The 12,212-nt window shown below is 39.7% G+C and overlaps 1 protein-coding gene and 1 long non-coding RNA gene across 2 annotated transcripts in view; one reads left to right on the top strand and one right to left on the bottom strand.

The window, feature by feature from the left end:
- Positions 1-12,212, bottom strand: part of LOC110597677 (uncharacterized) — a 136,158-nt gene that overhangs the window by 6,854 nt on the left and 117,092 nt on the right. The window lies entirely within an intron of this gene.
- LOC101954503 (protein SET) lies at positions 9,294-10,216 on the top strand. The gene is given in 2 exon segments (XM_005320402.4): positions 9,294-10,058; positions 10,060-10,216. Coding segments are annotated over 2 exon segments (861 nt in total). The 5' UTR covers positions 9,294-9,324; the 3' UTR covers positions 10,187-10,216.

The following is a 12,212-nucleotide window of genomic DNA, read 5'->3' as shown; positions in this document are numbered from 1 at the left end:
CCCATATATGTGTTGAATTAAATTTAGAAATGCAATTTTGGGCTTTGAATTCCAGCAGCCTGTAGTAGCTCTTTAAAGCGAGAAAGTGATAGAGTCCAACACTCCTCAAAGAATGGCTTTCTGGCAAATTTAAAAGTCAGCCTTGACGTCAAGTGACTCTTGACAACACTTGGCACTGAGTTCTGTGAAGTGTGGGCAGAATGGACATCCACTTCTGCATCCCCGTCAGGGGAGGGCTCAAGAGAAGGTTTAGGGCAAAAAGAAACCAAGCCAAGTCAAACAGAAAGCAAAAATAAGTCAGAGAGGAAAGAATGTGAACGCAGAAGAACTCAGCACGCCCGCTGGGACCCGTGTTCTAGAACAAGTGCTCCTTATGGGAGGAACAGAGTCCACAGGATTTCTCTGAACTGTTGCTCCTCCCAAATGAGTTTGAGCCCTTTTTATTGCTCAAATGGGATGGAATTAAATCTGTAATTTCTGTTGGCAAAAAAAAAAAATTATCTTATTCTTTATTCATGAAGTGTTTTGAGCCAAACTGTAGGCAGAAAAATTTATTTCTATCACTTGATAGTGGCAGAATTTTCTACCTGGATGTGTTACCCGAATAAACACTCTGGCCATAACTTAGGCCAATATGATCCCATAGCAATTTCAGTTAAAATCACTCCTGTTGACACACCTCAAAACTCTTGGTTCCCTAGAATGATCTATGTCACTTTCTTCTTAGTAAACATTCCTGGTGTTTGTCACTTCAGAGGATGTCTATGAAATCATTTGTTTACCCTAATATCAAGATTGTTCCTTTGGCAATGTTGTGGCACTTAAGATTCCAGCTTGTCACATGATTTATAGAGAAGTTTTTACACCACAGAGAGAAGTATGAATAAACACATGGGAAAATCCAATTGACACTGCTTTGGAGCAGTGAAGAAGTGAAAGATGCTGGGAGCATTGTCTAAATCCTAAGGCCAGAGATAGAACTGCGTACTCAGCAGTCCACAGGCTTCCAGGAAGCCAGATTGGGGGTCCCTGAGTGTTCTCTCAGAATTGGCAATTATTTCTAACTATAATCTTTAAAGGTGCAAGTTAGCCTCAACTGATTTGTTCCATAAATTCCCTGAGGGTCTGGAATGCATTACCTTTTGTATTTTCAATTCCAGGAGCTTCAATAAACATCTACTGAATGAATGAACATATTGAGTGAATCAGAACAGGATGCTATGATATTGATAAGTGTTTATATCTGTAGACAGAAAGGTGTTCTGTTTTGTTCTTGGTTTTTAACAGACTAGAGAAGAATGTTTTGAGTCTAAAAGTAAATTTGCACCCATCAGCATAAATGGGTGAATTGTTTCAAAATGTCATGTGCAGCCTAGCAGCTTGGGAGGCTGAGACAGGAGGATTGCAAGTTCAAAGCCAGCCTAAGCTACTAAGCAAAATCCTGTCTCAAAAAAAAAAAAAGAAAAGAAAAGAAAAGAAAATACCTCAATGGTTAAGTGCTCCTGAGTTTATTCTCTAGTACCAAAAAGAAAAAGAAAATGCTGTTGTGCTTGTTCCATACCTATCTGGAGAATATAGACACAAATATAAAAAAAAATAGATACCAAAATAAGAGGGACTTTTTGGAGATCATGATCAGAGAGAATAGAGGACTTAAGCACCATCTGCTCTTCAGTTAAGTATGTAAACCTTCAGGAGTTAACAACAAACAGGTATTTACCTATAGGTCTTGTGTTGGGGGTGATTAATGAGCAGTTACATTATCCATGATGGAAACTACAGGGAATGAAGCCTTGGAGTGAAAGAATAGCTTATAAAATAATCTCAACTCTTTGTATACAACTTACAAGTGGGAAGAAAAAACATGTGTTGTAATCCAACTCAGAAAAACTCAACCAACCTCCTGACTGAATGGGAACTACCTTTTTTTTCCACTCATGACAGACCAGAGGAGGCTAAAGCATGACAATTGTGAAAATCGAATGTGGGACTTCAGCTTGTAACTTTTCCAAATCTGTTGCCACATTGCTGTTGCCTGAGTATGCGTGCTTTATACTGAAATCCAGGCTACGGGAACCGCAGAGGGCTGGGCTGGCCTGGGATCCACTTTGCAAAGGGACTCGGCTGTTCTTTTCTTCATATTTCCGCAGTGTTCCACAATACATCTTGGGAAATTAAAGAGAAAGCTAACTGCACTGTTCATCTTGGAACTGAAACGAAAATGAAGAGAAGTAGTACAGAGGGAGAGCTTAGGTTTCGGAATCAGAAAGTCCTGAGTTCATTTTCGACTTCTGTATTTACAAGATTTGTGACTCTTGGCAAATTACAAAACCCAACTGAGCCCCAAGAATCTCGATCATAAAATGAGGCAATTCATGCCAACTCCTGGACAATGCCATGCGATGCCCAGAACAACCTAGAATAAATGATCTACGGTCTTCCTTTTCTCACAGTGCGTGTCAACTCCATCAGCAAATTTGGCAGATTCGACCTCCGAACGCATCCTGGCTTAGACCTGCACCAGGCCCTTCTCACAAGCCACAGCTATCTCAAGTCTGGACCACATCCCTCTGTTCCTAAGGACTCTCCTCCATTCTCTAGAGTCTGTTCCCTCCATTCTCCATAGCATCTGTGTGATCCTACAGCATCAGCCCCATCTCTATCCCCTGCGTATGGCCTGCAGGGCCTGGGTGCACTCTTTAAATCAAGGTGCTAATAATCATCTAGTAGATCTGGCCTCTGCCCTACTCTGAACCCCCGCAACCCTTCCCCTCTTCTCCTACCCCAGGTCTTATCTCCACTCCAAGCTCCCTCTCACCCTAAGGCCATTGCTCCCAGCTTCTCTGTCCTGGAGTGCTCAGCGCAGACCCTTACCTCACATTTCCTGATATTTATTTCTCATGTAAAGTCTCACTTCTTTAGATGTCTTGATTTTTCAATCTGAAGGAGACTACCTACCCAATGAAACCCTCTATTGGTTTTCTTTATAGCACTCTTCTGAATTCTGCTGCTCCTTCCTGTGACTATTGGTATTTATCAACTGCCCTCCCCTAGAATAAAAAAAAAAGCAAACCTGTGCATAACTGCAGAGGAGGGCAGAGCCTCGTGGAGGTGCCAGAAACCTCACACAAGCAGGTGTCATCCAATTGGGCTTACAGTCCTTGTCCCTGGTGCCACAAAGCCACTGAACAATGGTTTGATGTCTGGTCTTGTTATTCTAAAATAATCCCATTTCTCTACATTCAAATTATAATGATATGCTGGTTTGGACAGAAGAAAGAGAATTAAAAGAAGTTAAATGATGGCTCTTGAGTCCAGCCTTGGTTTAGACATATGGCTTGGGCAGTTGCACAGTGAGCTAAGCGTAAATACTTGTTCTACTGATTTGTTAACAGTTTCAGCAAGAGCTCCGGCTTGGTCGTATTTTCATAGCTTTATAAATTACTTTACTCCTTTTGTATAAAAGCACTAATGATGTGAAGAGGTCAGTTACATTTTCAGTTACACTTTATTGCATTTTAGGGGAAAATTATATATTACAATTGAATTTGCCAAGGTGAGTATTTTCAAAGGTCATGGGATGCAGGCTTCACAGATGTAAAGGCACATTATGAAATTGATGTTTTATGAGCTGTCTGAAGAATAACTTTTGGTCTATTATCTACTTCTGATCTAATCCCTGGGCTTTGCAGACAGTCTGCCTCACCTTCTCTTCTTACATATGTGGCTGTGAACAGAGGTGGCAGAGATGAACACTGAAGGACCACAATCCGGCACAAGATGTATCTGCAGTGCAGGCCAGGGTTGAGAGAGAAGTGGGCAGAAGTGACCCTCAGACCCTCAGAGGTAGATCGTTTTCCAAGTCACAAAATATAAGAGGGGAAGGAGGTTTGAACTACCACCAAGTTCCAAAGGGTCTGATCTGCCCAGTGGAAAACACTTTGAGTCTTATTTGTTGGCCAAAGGGTCAAGTCTAACTTTCTTTGTCTATCTGCTGTGTCCTGATCACCTGAGCAGGGACTTCATGTTTGTCCACATTAACACTCCCAAAAGTCTACATGGGCCTTATTTTCCTTTAATATTTCAGAAGACTCCAACTCTCAGCCCAAGGTAACAGTGACTGAGTCGTGATGACAAGATTCAAAGACAGGCCTATAACTGTAAAAATGATGCTGGTGGTGGTGGTGAAGAGGATAAGGTACATTTATTGAACACTATTTGTATACACAGCACACCTAAATTGGAAAAACAGCTCAGTGAGGTAGGCCTTACTATTACCCTTGTTTTGAAGTTGAGGAATCAGGCTCAGTTGAAAGCCTGGATTGCAGAGCTAGAATACAGGGTGTCTGACTCTAGTCCACTTCCTATGCAGCACTGGTAGTAAGCATTAGCCCCACAACCACTAGCTCCGCCAGCCCTTTAGCATTCACAGTGCTTTGCTGGCACTTCTGTCATAGTGTTCCTTGACTCTCAATGACACGGAGCCTCCCTCAGTGCTCCGAGGCCTTCAGACCACCTTGGGTCAGGAAAGGAAAGTTGCGATGATGCTGAGCCTGTCACTCATGCACCCCGCAAGCTCCCCAATGCTTCCCCCATCCCTAGTGTCTTAAGACTCCTTCAGTCATTAACCTTCTCTTCTGCATCGGCTGCCTTCGCACCTTGGATGTGGCTCACTGTCTGCTTTTTTCAATCTCTTCTGTTGGAAATCCTCTGAGTGCAAAAGTTGTTGCTTATGGCACCTAGCATGAACTTTGTGCATAATTGTACCCAATAAAAGTCAGTGGGGAAAATGTGAAATGAAGTTTGGGAAAGTGCATTCTCCAGGGTGAAGCACACAGGTCTTTCCTGCTCCAAGAAGGAAGCAAAGTTTACAAAATCATTTCAACATGAATCCATCGTATTTCAATTCATGGTCAGTGCAGTTCTTCCTAGGTAAAGCAGGTCACAGGCTCATTTTTTAATGTAGCAGGGCACAGATGTTACCAGTATTCTGAATCCTAAGGAGGGGCAACCCCACTTAAGGGAATATATAGACATACATGATTTTAAAAATAAACCTTCCACTTTTGCTCAGCCCTCCCTTCTCATGCCAGTACTCTCCCACCCAGCAACTTGACATAGTACCAAGCAATCTGTGCACTTTGAAATCACTTAAAAGGAAGCAGGACTTCTATATTTATTTGGGAATCTACAGACTATAAAAAGCCCTTTATTTTGACGGCTAGCAAGGCACTGGCCATATTTATAATGCACAATCGCTATTTTTTTTTACAGGTACTCTTTTCCCCATTTAAAGTAACATCCTTGAGAATCCCCATGTCTTCTTTTTGTGTCATCCAGAGAACCAAGCAGAATGAGCACGAAGTCAATAGAAGGGGGAAATTGCATTCATATATTTCAAATGTCATTGTGATATATCTTTTCAATATGTATAATGATGTATAAGATACACATGGAATCTAGTTACATTCAAGTATTCATTCTATTGTGGGGACAATTTAATTATTAAAACATATAAATATGTATTTAGTAATTCTTTATTTGGCTGTCATGTACTTTGGTAGTTTCTCTTAGACTTTATTTTAGTCTTTGAGCATGATATGAATTTTATATATGTATCTACATATTTTTCTTTCTTCCATTGCAAACTTATTAAAAAGCACAACGTAATCAGGGCTAAAGTAATAGAAATTTTTCTCCACTGAATTGCAAAGTATGTAATGGGAACCCACAACCAAAATGCACCTTATCTGCTATTATGTGCATGGTTAATGGTGCTTAAACAGAACATGAAATGGGCAGTGGCCGAGCAGGCTATCTGCAGGTGGGCAGTTGTAATCAGGTATTACTGGATTGAAAATGTTATATTGTGGGTATACAAGTATGCCCATATGCACTGGTTTGTTTTTCTGGATAAGCAACCAAAAAATAATAAATAGCTGTTACTTGTGAGGGGAAGATATTCTGTTTAAAGATCATATGTGAAGGTCACTTATTTTTAATTGTTAAAAATGTCAGCAAAATTTATCTTGGTGCAATCGATACCTCTTTTGCCTTTATATAGCACTATATCAAAAAAGAAACTAGAGCCAAGTTATTTTTAAAATAACTATGTTATGGCCTATTTTGGACATTGATCAATAGATAAATATATGAATACAGAACATCTACTTTGATTTCCTGTACCCCCTATAGTTCTGTAAGTTTTAGATGAATATTTTGACACACTTTCTGTCCTTTCTAGTTTGGCATTGCTATTATTTCCACTCAGTTGCAAACCATTCTGTGATGTGAGGAAGAGACTCCATATTTAGACATTCTGTGCAGGTGGCCATGTGCTCTGTGCTTTGCCAGGTGGATGCAAAGGAGACACCATGCCATGCTCCAAGACTCTGGTGTGAATGAGCAGGTCCTGCTGGAATGATGGGGAAACAAGAATTCCTTCAATAGGTTTTTGTCACCCAGTGATCTTATAGTTTGTGTGGTAAGTGTGCCAAAGCTTGCAATCATCTTTGTGGTCAACTACCACTTGATGGATACTTGAAGGAAAGCATAGGCAGGACACACCACCAGGTCAGGGGGTCTCTTTGCAACTCACACCAGCAGGGCAACTTCAACTTTCCCAGTCGAGTTTCCTTCTCACCCACAATAACGTAGAAAGCAAAGACAGGGAGATGCTTAAATAGAGGAAAAGCTCTTGTTGACATGCTATGAAGATTCTAATGAGGAATTAATCTTGAGAAACACCTGTCTACTGGGCACCATATCTATGCTCCCTGCACTGAGAAAATACTCAGAATTTTCTTTTGGATTCAATCCCAAGAATGTAACATGTCACATCATATCCTTTCTCAGAATGAAGATCCATGTGTGGTAGTAATTCAAGATAGAGACACTGAAGGAGGGAGAGAAGGTTGGGTGGTGTGCTATTTTGGTAACATTCTAATTCTCTGAAAAAGATAGTAAGATATTTGACACAATTGTGGCAATATATTAATATTATTAATCTCTCTCAACTTAAATTTGGTAACAGTGCTTCAGATATCTTAAATCTGGAAAACTCTTCCTTTGTTAAAAGGAAGGTAAGTAAGTGGTCCTGTCTTACTACCCAAAATATGGAGCTTTGAGATAAAAAGAGAGGTATTATCTAGCTTCAGTGCTCTCTTTGCTTCACAGTAGGGCTTGTGTCAACCTCCCAGAGAAACACTAGGCACTGAATTAAAGAATTCATGCAAACTGCACAGAACAATAGGTAGTCAAAAATGGTATTTCCTGCAAAGAACAACAACAATAATAATAGTAGCCTCTTTATGGTATAATCTGAGATTTGACAGAGATTGGAAAAATAGAATTATGAAAAGAACTACAGACAATTCAAATTAATTTGTGTTATCAGATTCCTCTTAGTGTGTCCATATTTATAATTATTTTATCACGTGCCCCAGATTTTTCCGTTCACAAAACTTTCTCCAGAATGTAACCCTCATGTGAGAGAATTAAAAATGAAGGAAGAGATTTCAGATCTAGAAAGTAGATATAAAAATAAGATAAAGAGAACATTTATTAAAATATATGAAAATGAATGCATTTCATAAAGTATGTACCCATACAAATGAGAATTCCAGTTTTACTGACATCATCTGTGTTGGCACTAAAGTCAGCCTCTGGAGCAGCGTAAACTCACTCAGACTTACTCTTTGTTTGTTTCCCCAACAGATCTCTTCCTCCTTTGCCCTTGTGATCCTCTGTATTGCAGCTGTCTGGCTCTATGTCCTCAGCTCTGTGAGGCAAGGACCCAGGCATTCCAGGTGCCCTGCTGAATCCTAACCCTTCAGTTTTCTGTCTTTTGTGACTTTTCAAGCATGTGACTCATCTGGCTTCCACATTCTGGAAACGGAAGCTCTTCCTCTTACTCTGAGCTATTCTGCTCTATACCCAGATAATTATAATTCCTCTGTTCTACTATTCTCTGAGGCCCCTTCTTATGGAATTCCATATCAGCTCCTGAGACTGTGATCCATTTGCATATCCAACATAGAAAAGCCCTTATAGGGATTACACAAATACAGACTGTTTCTGGAGCACATGGGATACAAAACGATTCAATACAGGAAGGATCCCAGAAAGGTGAAATTTCACTCCATGTAATGTAACATGAAATGATACACATAGCTGGCTTTTATTTGGTATTTAAATCTGACCTTAGAGGAAATACTGTATATTCACAACAATGTTTGTGTCTGATATTTGAAGTGATGAATATGGATCATTATGATCTTACCATCACTAGAGGCCTAGGAACCTACATACCATTTATAACTCTAGAACTAAAGTTTATTCCATATGAACATAAACTTATTTACAAATTAACCTTTACTATATAAAGAATTTGTACATTGGGAACTGATTCTACCTGACTCCTTTGCTCTGATCCAGGAGTCGAAAGGGGCACTATTGTCTCCCCAAGGCCAGTCACTGCACACTGTCCTGCAGGTGCCATAGGAGCTGAGTCATTCTCTTTACAGACAGGGGGGTCTCCCTATGTGTTTCCATCAGTATTTTCCATACTCATCATTATCCACATTGATCACTTCACCCTTCCTGGGGCCTATGTTGGGGTGTGTGTCCAAACTCTAGCTGAACTTAGTCATCCTGCTTTGCTTTTCTATTTTTCAAGGAGGAGGAGCAATGGTATGGGATAGCTAAGAAAAAAAATACACTTAGAAATTCTATGGTAGAGAGAGACACTTGGGCCAGAGAATAACAACCCCATATTAAGTAAATGCTCTTCATGACTCTTCTTTATAGAATTGTTATTGACATTTTCTCATCAATACCTTCAAGGCCAAAGATATTGATGTGAAGGATGTAAGAGAAAGGGTTTCTAAATGTTTGCATGAACCCAACACAGGTTAGCAAGAGAATAAGATCAGACTGGAGTACAAAGCACCAAGAAAAAATTAAAAGAATGTTCTTTGGAGGAGTTTCTTTCCATATGTCCCTGAAGAACTTACAGCAGATGACCCAGTTGGGCTTTCTGGGTGCTGGCCAATTCTTTCAGCTTCTCTTTCTAATTTAGGTAAGACTAAGCAATCCTAAGATGGCAGCATTCAGTCTAAATCCTCACTAAACACATAGAACACTGAGAGGTTGAGGTCAGGGTCTATACATATATAGTCTATACTGTCCCTTGCCATGACACATTTGGAAAATATTTCTGAGACTGTCCTACAAACAAGTAGCAAAAAAGATGATTTAGCTCTCTGCACTTCTCCCTGGTGAGCTGTGAGACCCGTGGGTCTGCTCCTTGACTTCCCTCACAGAATGGCCCCCAAACGCCAATCTTCACTCCAGTCTCAAACAAAAAAACCCAAACTGTCTGCCGCCCCTGAGAAGGCGAATTCATCGGCCTCTCTGGGTTTGACGAAGGGAGAAAAAGAACAAGAAGCAATTGAACATATCAATGAAGTACAAAATGAAATAGACAGACTTAATGAACAAGCCAGTGAGGAGATCTTGAAAGTAGAACAGAAATATAACAAACTCCGCCAACCATTTTTTCAGAAGAGGTCAGAATTGATCTCCAAAATCCCAAATTTGGGGGTAACAACATTTGTCAACCACCCACAAGTGTCCGCACTGCTTGGGGAGAAAGATGAAGAGGTGCTGCATTATTTGACCAGAGTTGAAGTGACAGAATTTGAAAATATCAAATCAGGTTACAGAATAGATTTTTATTTTGATGAAAATCCTTACTTCGAAAATAAAGTTCTCTCCAAAGAATTTCACCTGAATGAGAGTGGTGCTCCATCTTCAAAGTCCACTGAAATCAAATGGAAATCTGGAAAGGATTTGACGAAACGTTCAAGTCAAAGGCAGAATAAAGCCAGCAGGAAGAGGCAGCATGAAGAACCAGAGAGCTTCTTTACCTGGTTTACTGACCATTCTGATGCAGGTGCAGATGAGTTAGGAGAGGTCATCAAAGATGATATTTGGCCAAATTCATTGCAGTACTATTTGTTTCCTGCTATGGATGATGAAGAAGGGGAAGGAGAAGAAGGATGATGATGAAGAAGAAGAAGGATTGGAAGATATTGATGAAGAAGGGGATGAGGATGAAGGTGAAGAAGATGAAGATGATGATGAAGAGGAGGAAGGAGAGGAGGATGAAGGAGAAGACAACTAATTGAACACTGATGGATTCCAACCTTTTTCTTTCTTTCTTTTGTTTTTGGGGTTTTTTTCTTTTGTTTTTATTTTTTTTTTAATTCAGTCCCTGGGAGCAAGTTGTAGTCTTTTTCCCCCCCTCCCCCCCACCCCCTTGTGCTCAGTCGCCCTCTTCTTGAGGTCTCTTTTCTCAAACCATGCTTCTCAACTTATTTTGGGGGGAAATACCTTGAGCAGAGTACATTGGGAAAAGAATCTCTACACCCTTCTGTTCTAAATTCATTTTTATCCCTTCCTGTCTCAAAACAAAAAAACAAAAAACTGTATGGAATCAACACCACCGTGCTCTGTGGGAAAAAAGAAAAACCTTCTGCTCCCTTCACTCTGCTGGAAGCTGGAGGGTGCTAGGCCCCTGTGTAGTAGTGTATAGAATTCTAGCTTTTTTCCTCCTTTTTCTGTATATTGGGCTCAGAGATTACACTGTGTCTCTATGTGAATATGGACAGTTAGCATTTACCAACATGTATCTGTCTACTTTTTCTTGTTTAAAAAAAGAAAAGAAAAACTTAAAAAAAATGGGGTTATAGAAGGTCAGCAAAGGGTGGGTTTGAGATGTTTGGGTGGGTTAAGTGGGCATTTTGAAAACATGGCTTCTCCTTTGGCATGTTTAATTGTGATGTTTAACGAACATCCTTGCAGTTTAAGATGACACTTTTAAAATAAAATTCTCTCCTAATGATGACTTGAGCCCTGCCACTCAATGGGAGAATCAGCAGAACCTGTAGGATTTTATTTGGAATTGACATTCTCTATTGTAATTTTGTTTGTTTATTTTTAAATTTTCTTTTTTGTTTACACTGGAAAGGAAAGATGATGCTCAGTTTTAAACGTTAAAAGTTTACAAGTTGCTTTGTTATAATAAAACTAAATGTGTACACACACACACACACACACACACACACACACACACACAAAGATGATTTACACTAAGTTCTCACGACCTTTGCAAAGAACAACCAACTTATGTGACATGACTTCTCCTCTGTTAAGGAGGAGTAGCTTCTCTCAGCCTGAAAGACATGCTTGTGGCCCAGGATGGCCAATCAAAAGTAGCCCTCTCTCCAGACACAGCCATAGAGCCACTAGTCAGCCAGGGGCCCATGTTGGATCCACAGAAGCCCTACAATGAATGGGGATTGGCAAGAAAACAAGAAATACCTCTTCCTGAGATTCTGGACCCCTAAGCGGGGCATTCTTTCCACCAGATGGAGAAAACATGTCTGACAATGAAGCCGCCATTATGTAACGCAGAATTCCAAGATTTACACAGAGAAATTATTGAGTTCCTGGACCTGGCTGTCTCCAAGGACAACCCACTCCTGGAACTCCTTCTTTACATGAGCCCAAATAAATGTTTCCTTTTAGTTTAATCTAGCTTGAGCTGTGTTTCTGTCACTTATAACTGGTGCCCCATAATTATTTTTTTTTCTGAATCAGCGTATTGTAGAAATCACATAAAAATGAAAACTGCAGGCTATTTTCACAAAGATTCAATATCAATCATGCAAACGACCTCTTATTCATATACCACTTCTAAAATTTATTCACAGAAAATACATACACTATTTTGAAAATAGTTTTGTGTTCTCATATGGGTCTTTTAATTAAATCCTTTGCAGTTTAATTAAGACATTGAAATAAACAAAACATTGATTTGTCAAGAAGTCAACGTGCATTTTCCAGCATTAATTTTTCAATCAGTGTATTACTCTGGGTAGTTTGCTTTTAAGCAAATAATAATAATAATAACAAAAACATGTGAAATTCCTGCATATATAGGATGAAATTACTACATTAGCTGTCATTCACTGATGGCAGCTATCCAGGTGGAAACTGTGATTTCCAGAATAGTAGATACTTGGTTCAAATAGTTTCATCTATACACAGAAATAGGGGAGTTTGCTCCACAGAGAAAGGAAATTTTTAATCAGCTTTTTCACTTCTGTGACTAAGACACCTGACAATCCTTTCAACTGTAGATGATG

Source organism: Ictidomys tridecemlineatus, chromosome 10, assembly GCF_052094955.1.
Source record: "Ictidomys tridecemlineatus isolate mIctTri1 chromosome 10, mIctTri1.hap1, whole genome shotgun sequence".
Classification (NCBI taxonomy): domain Eukaryota; kingdom Metazoa; phylum Chordata; class Mammalia; order Rodentia; family Sciuridae; genus Ictidomys; species Ictidomys tridecemlineatus.
The sequence above is the reverse complement of the archived record's forward strand: the minus strand, read 5'-3'. Positions and strand labels throughout refer to the sequence as shown.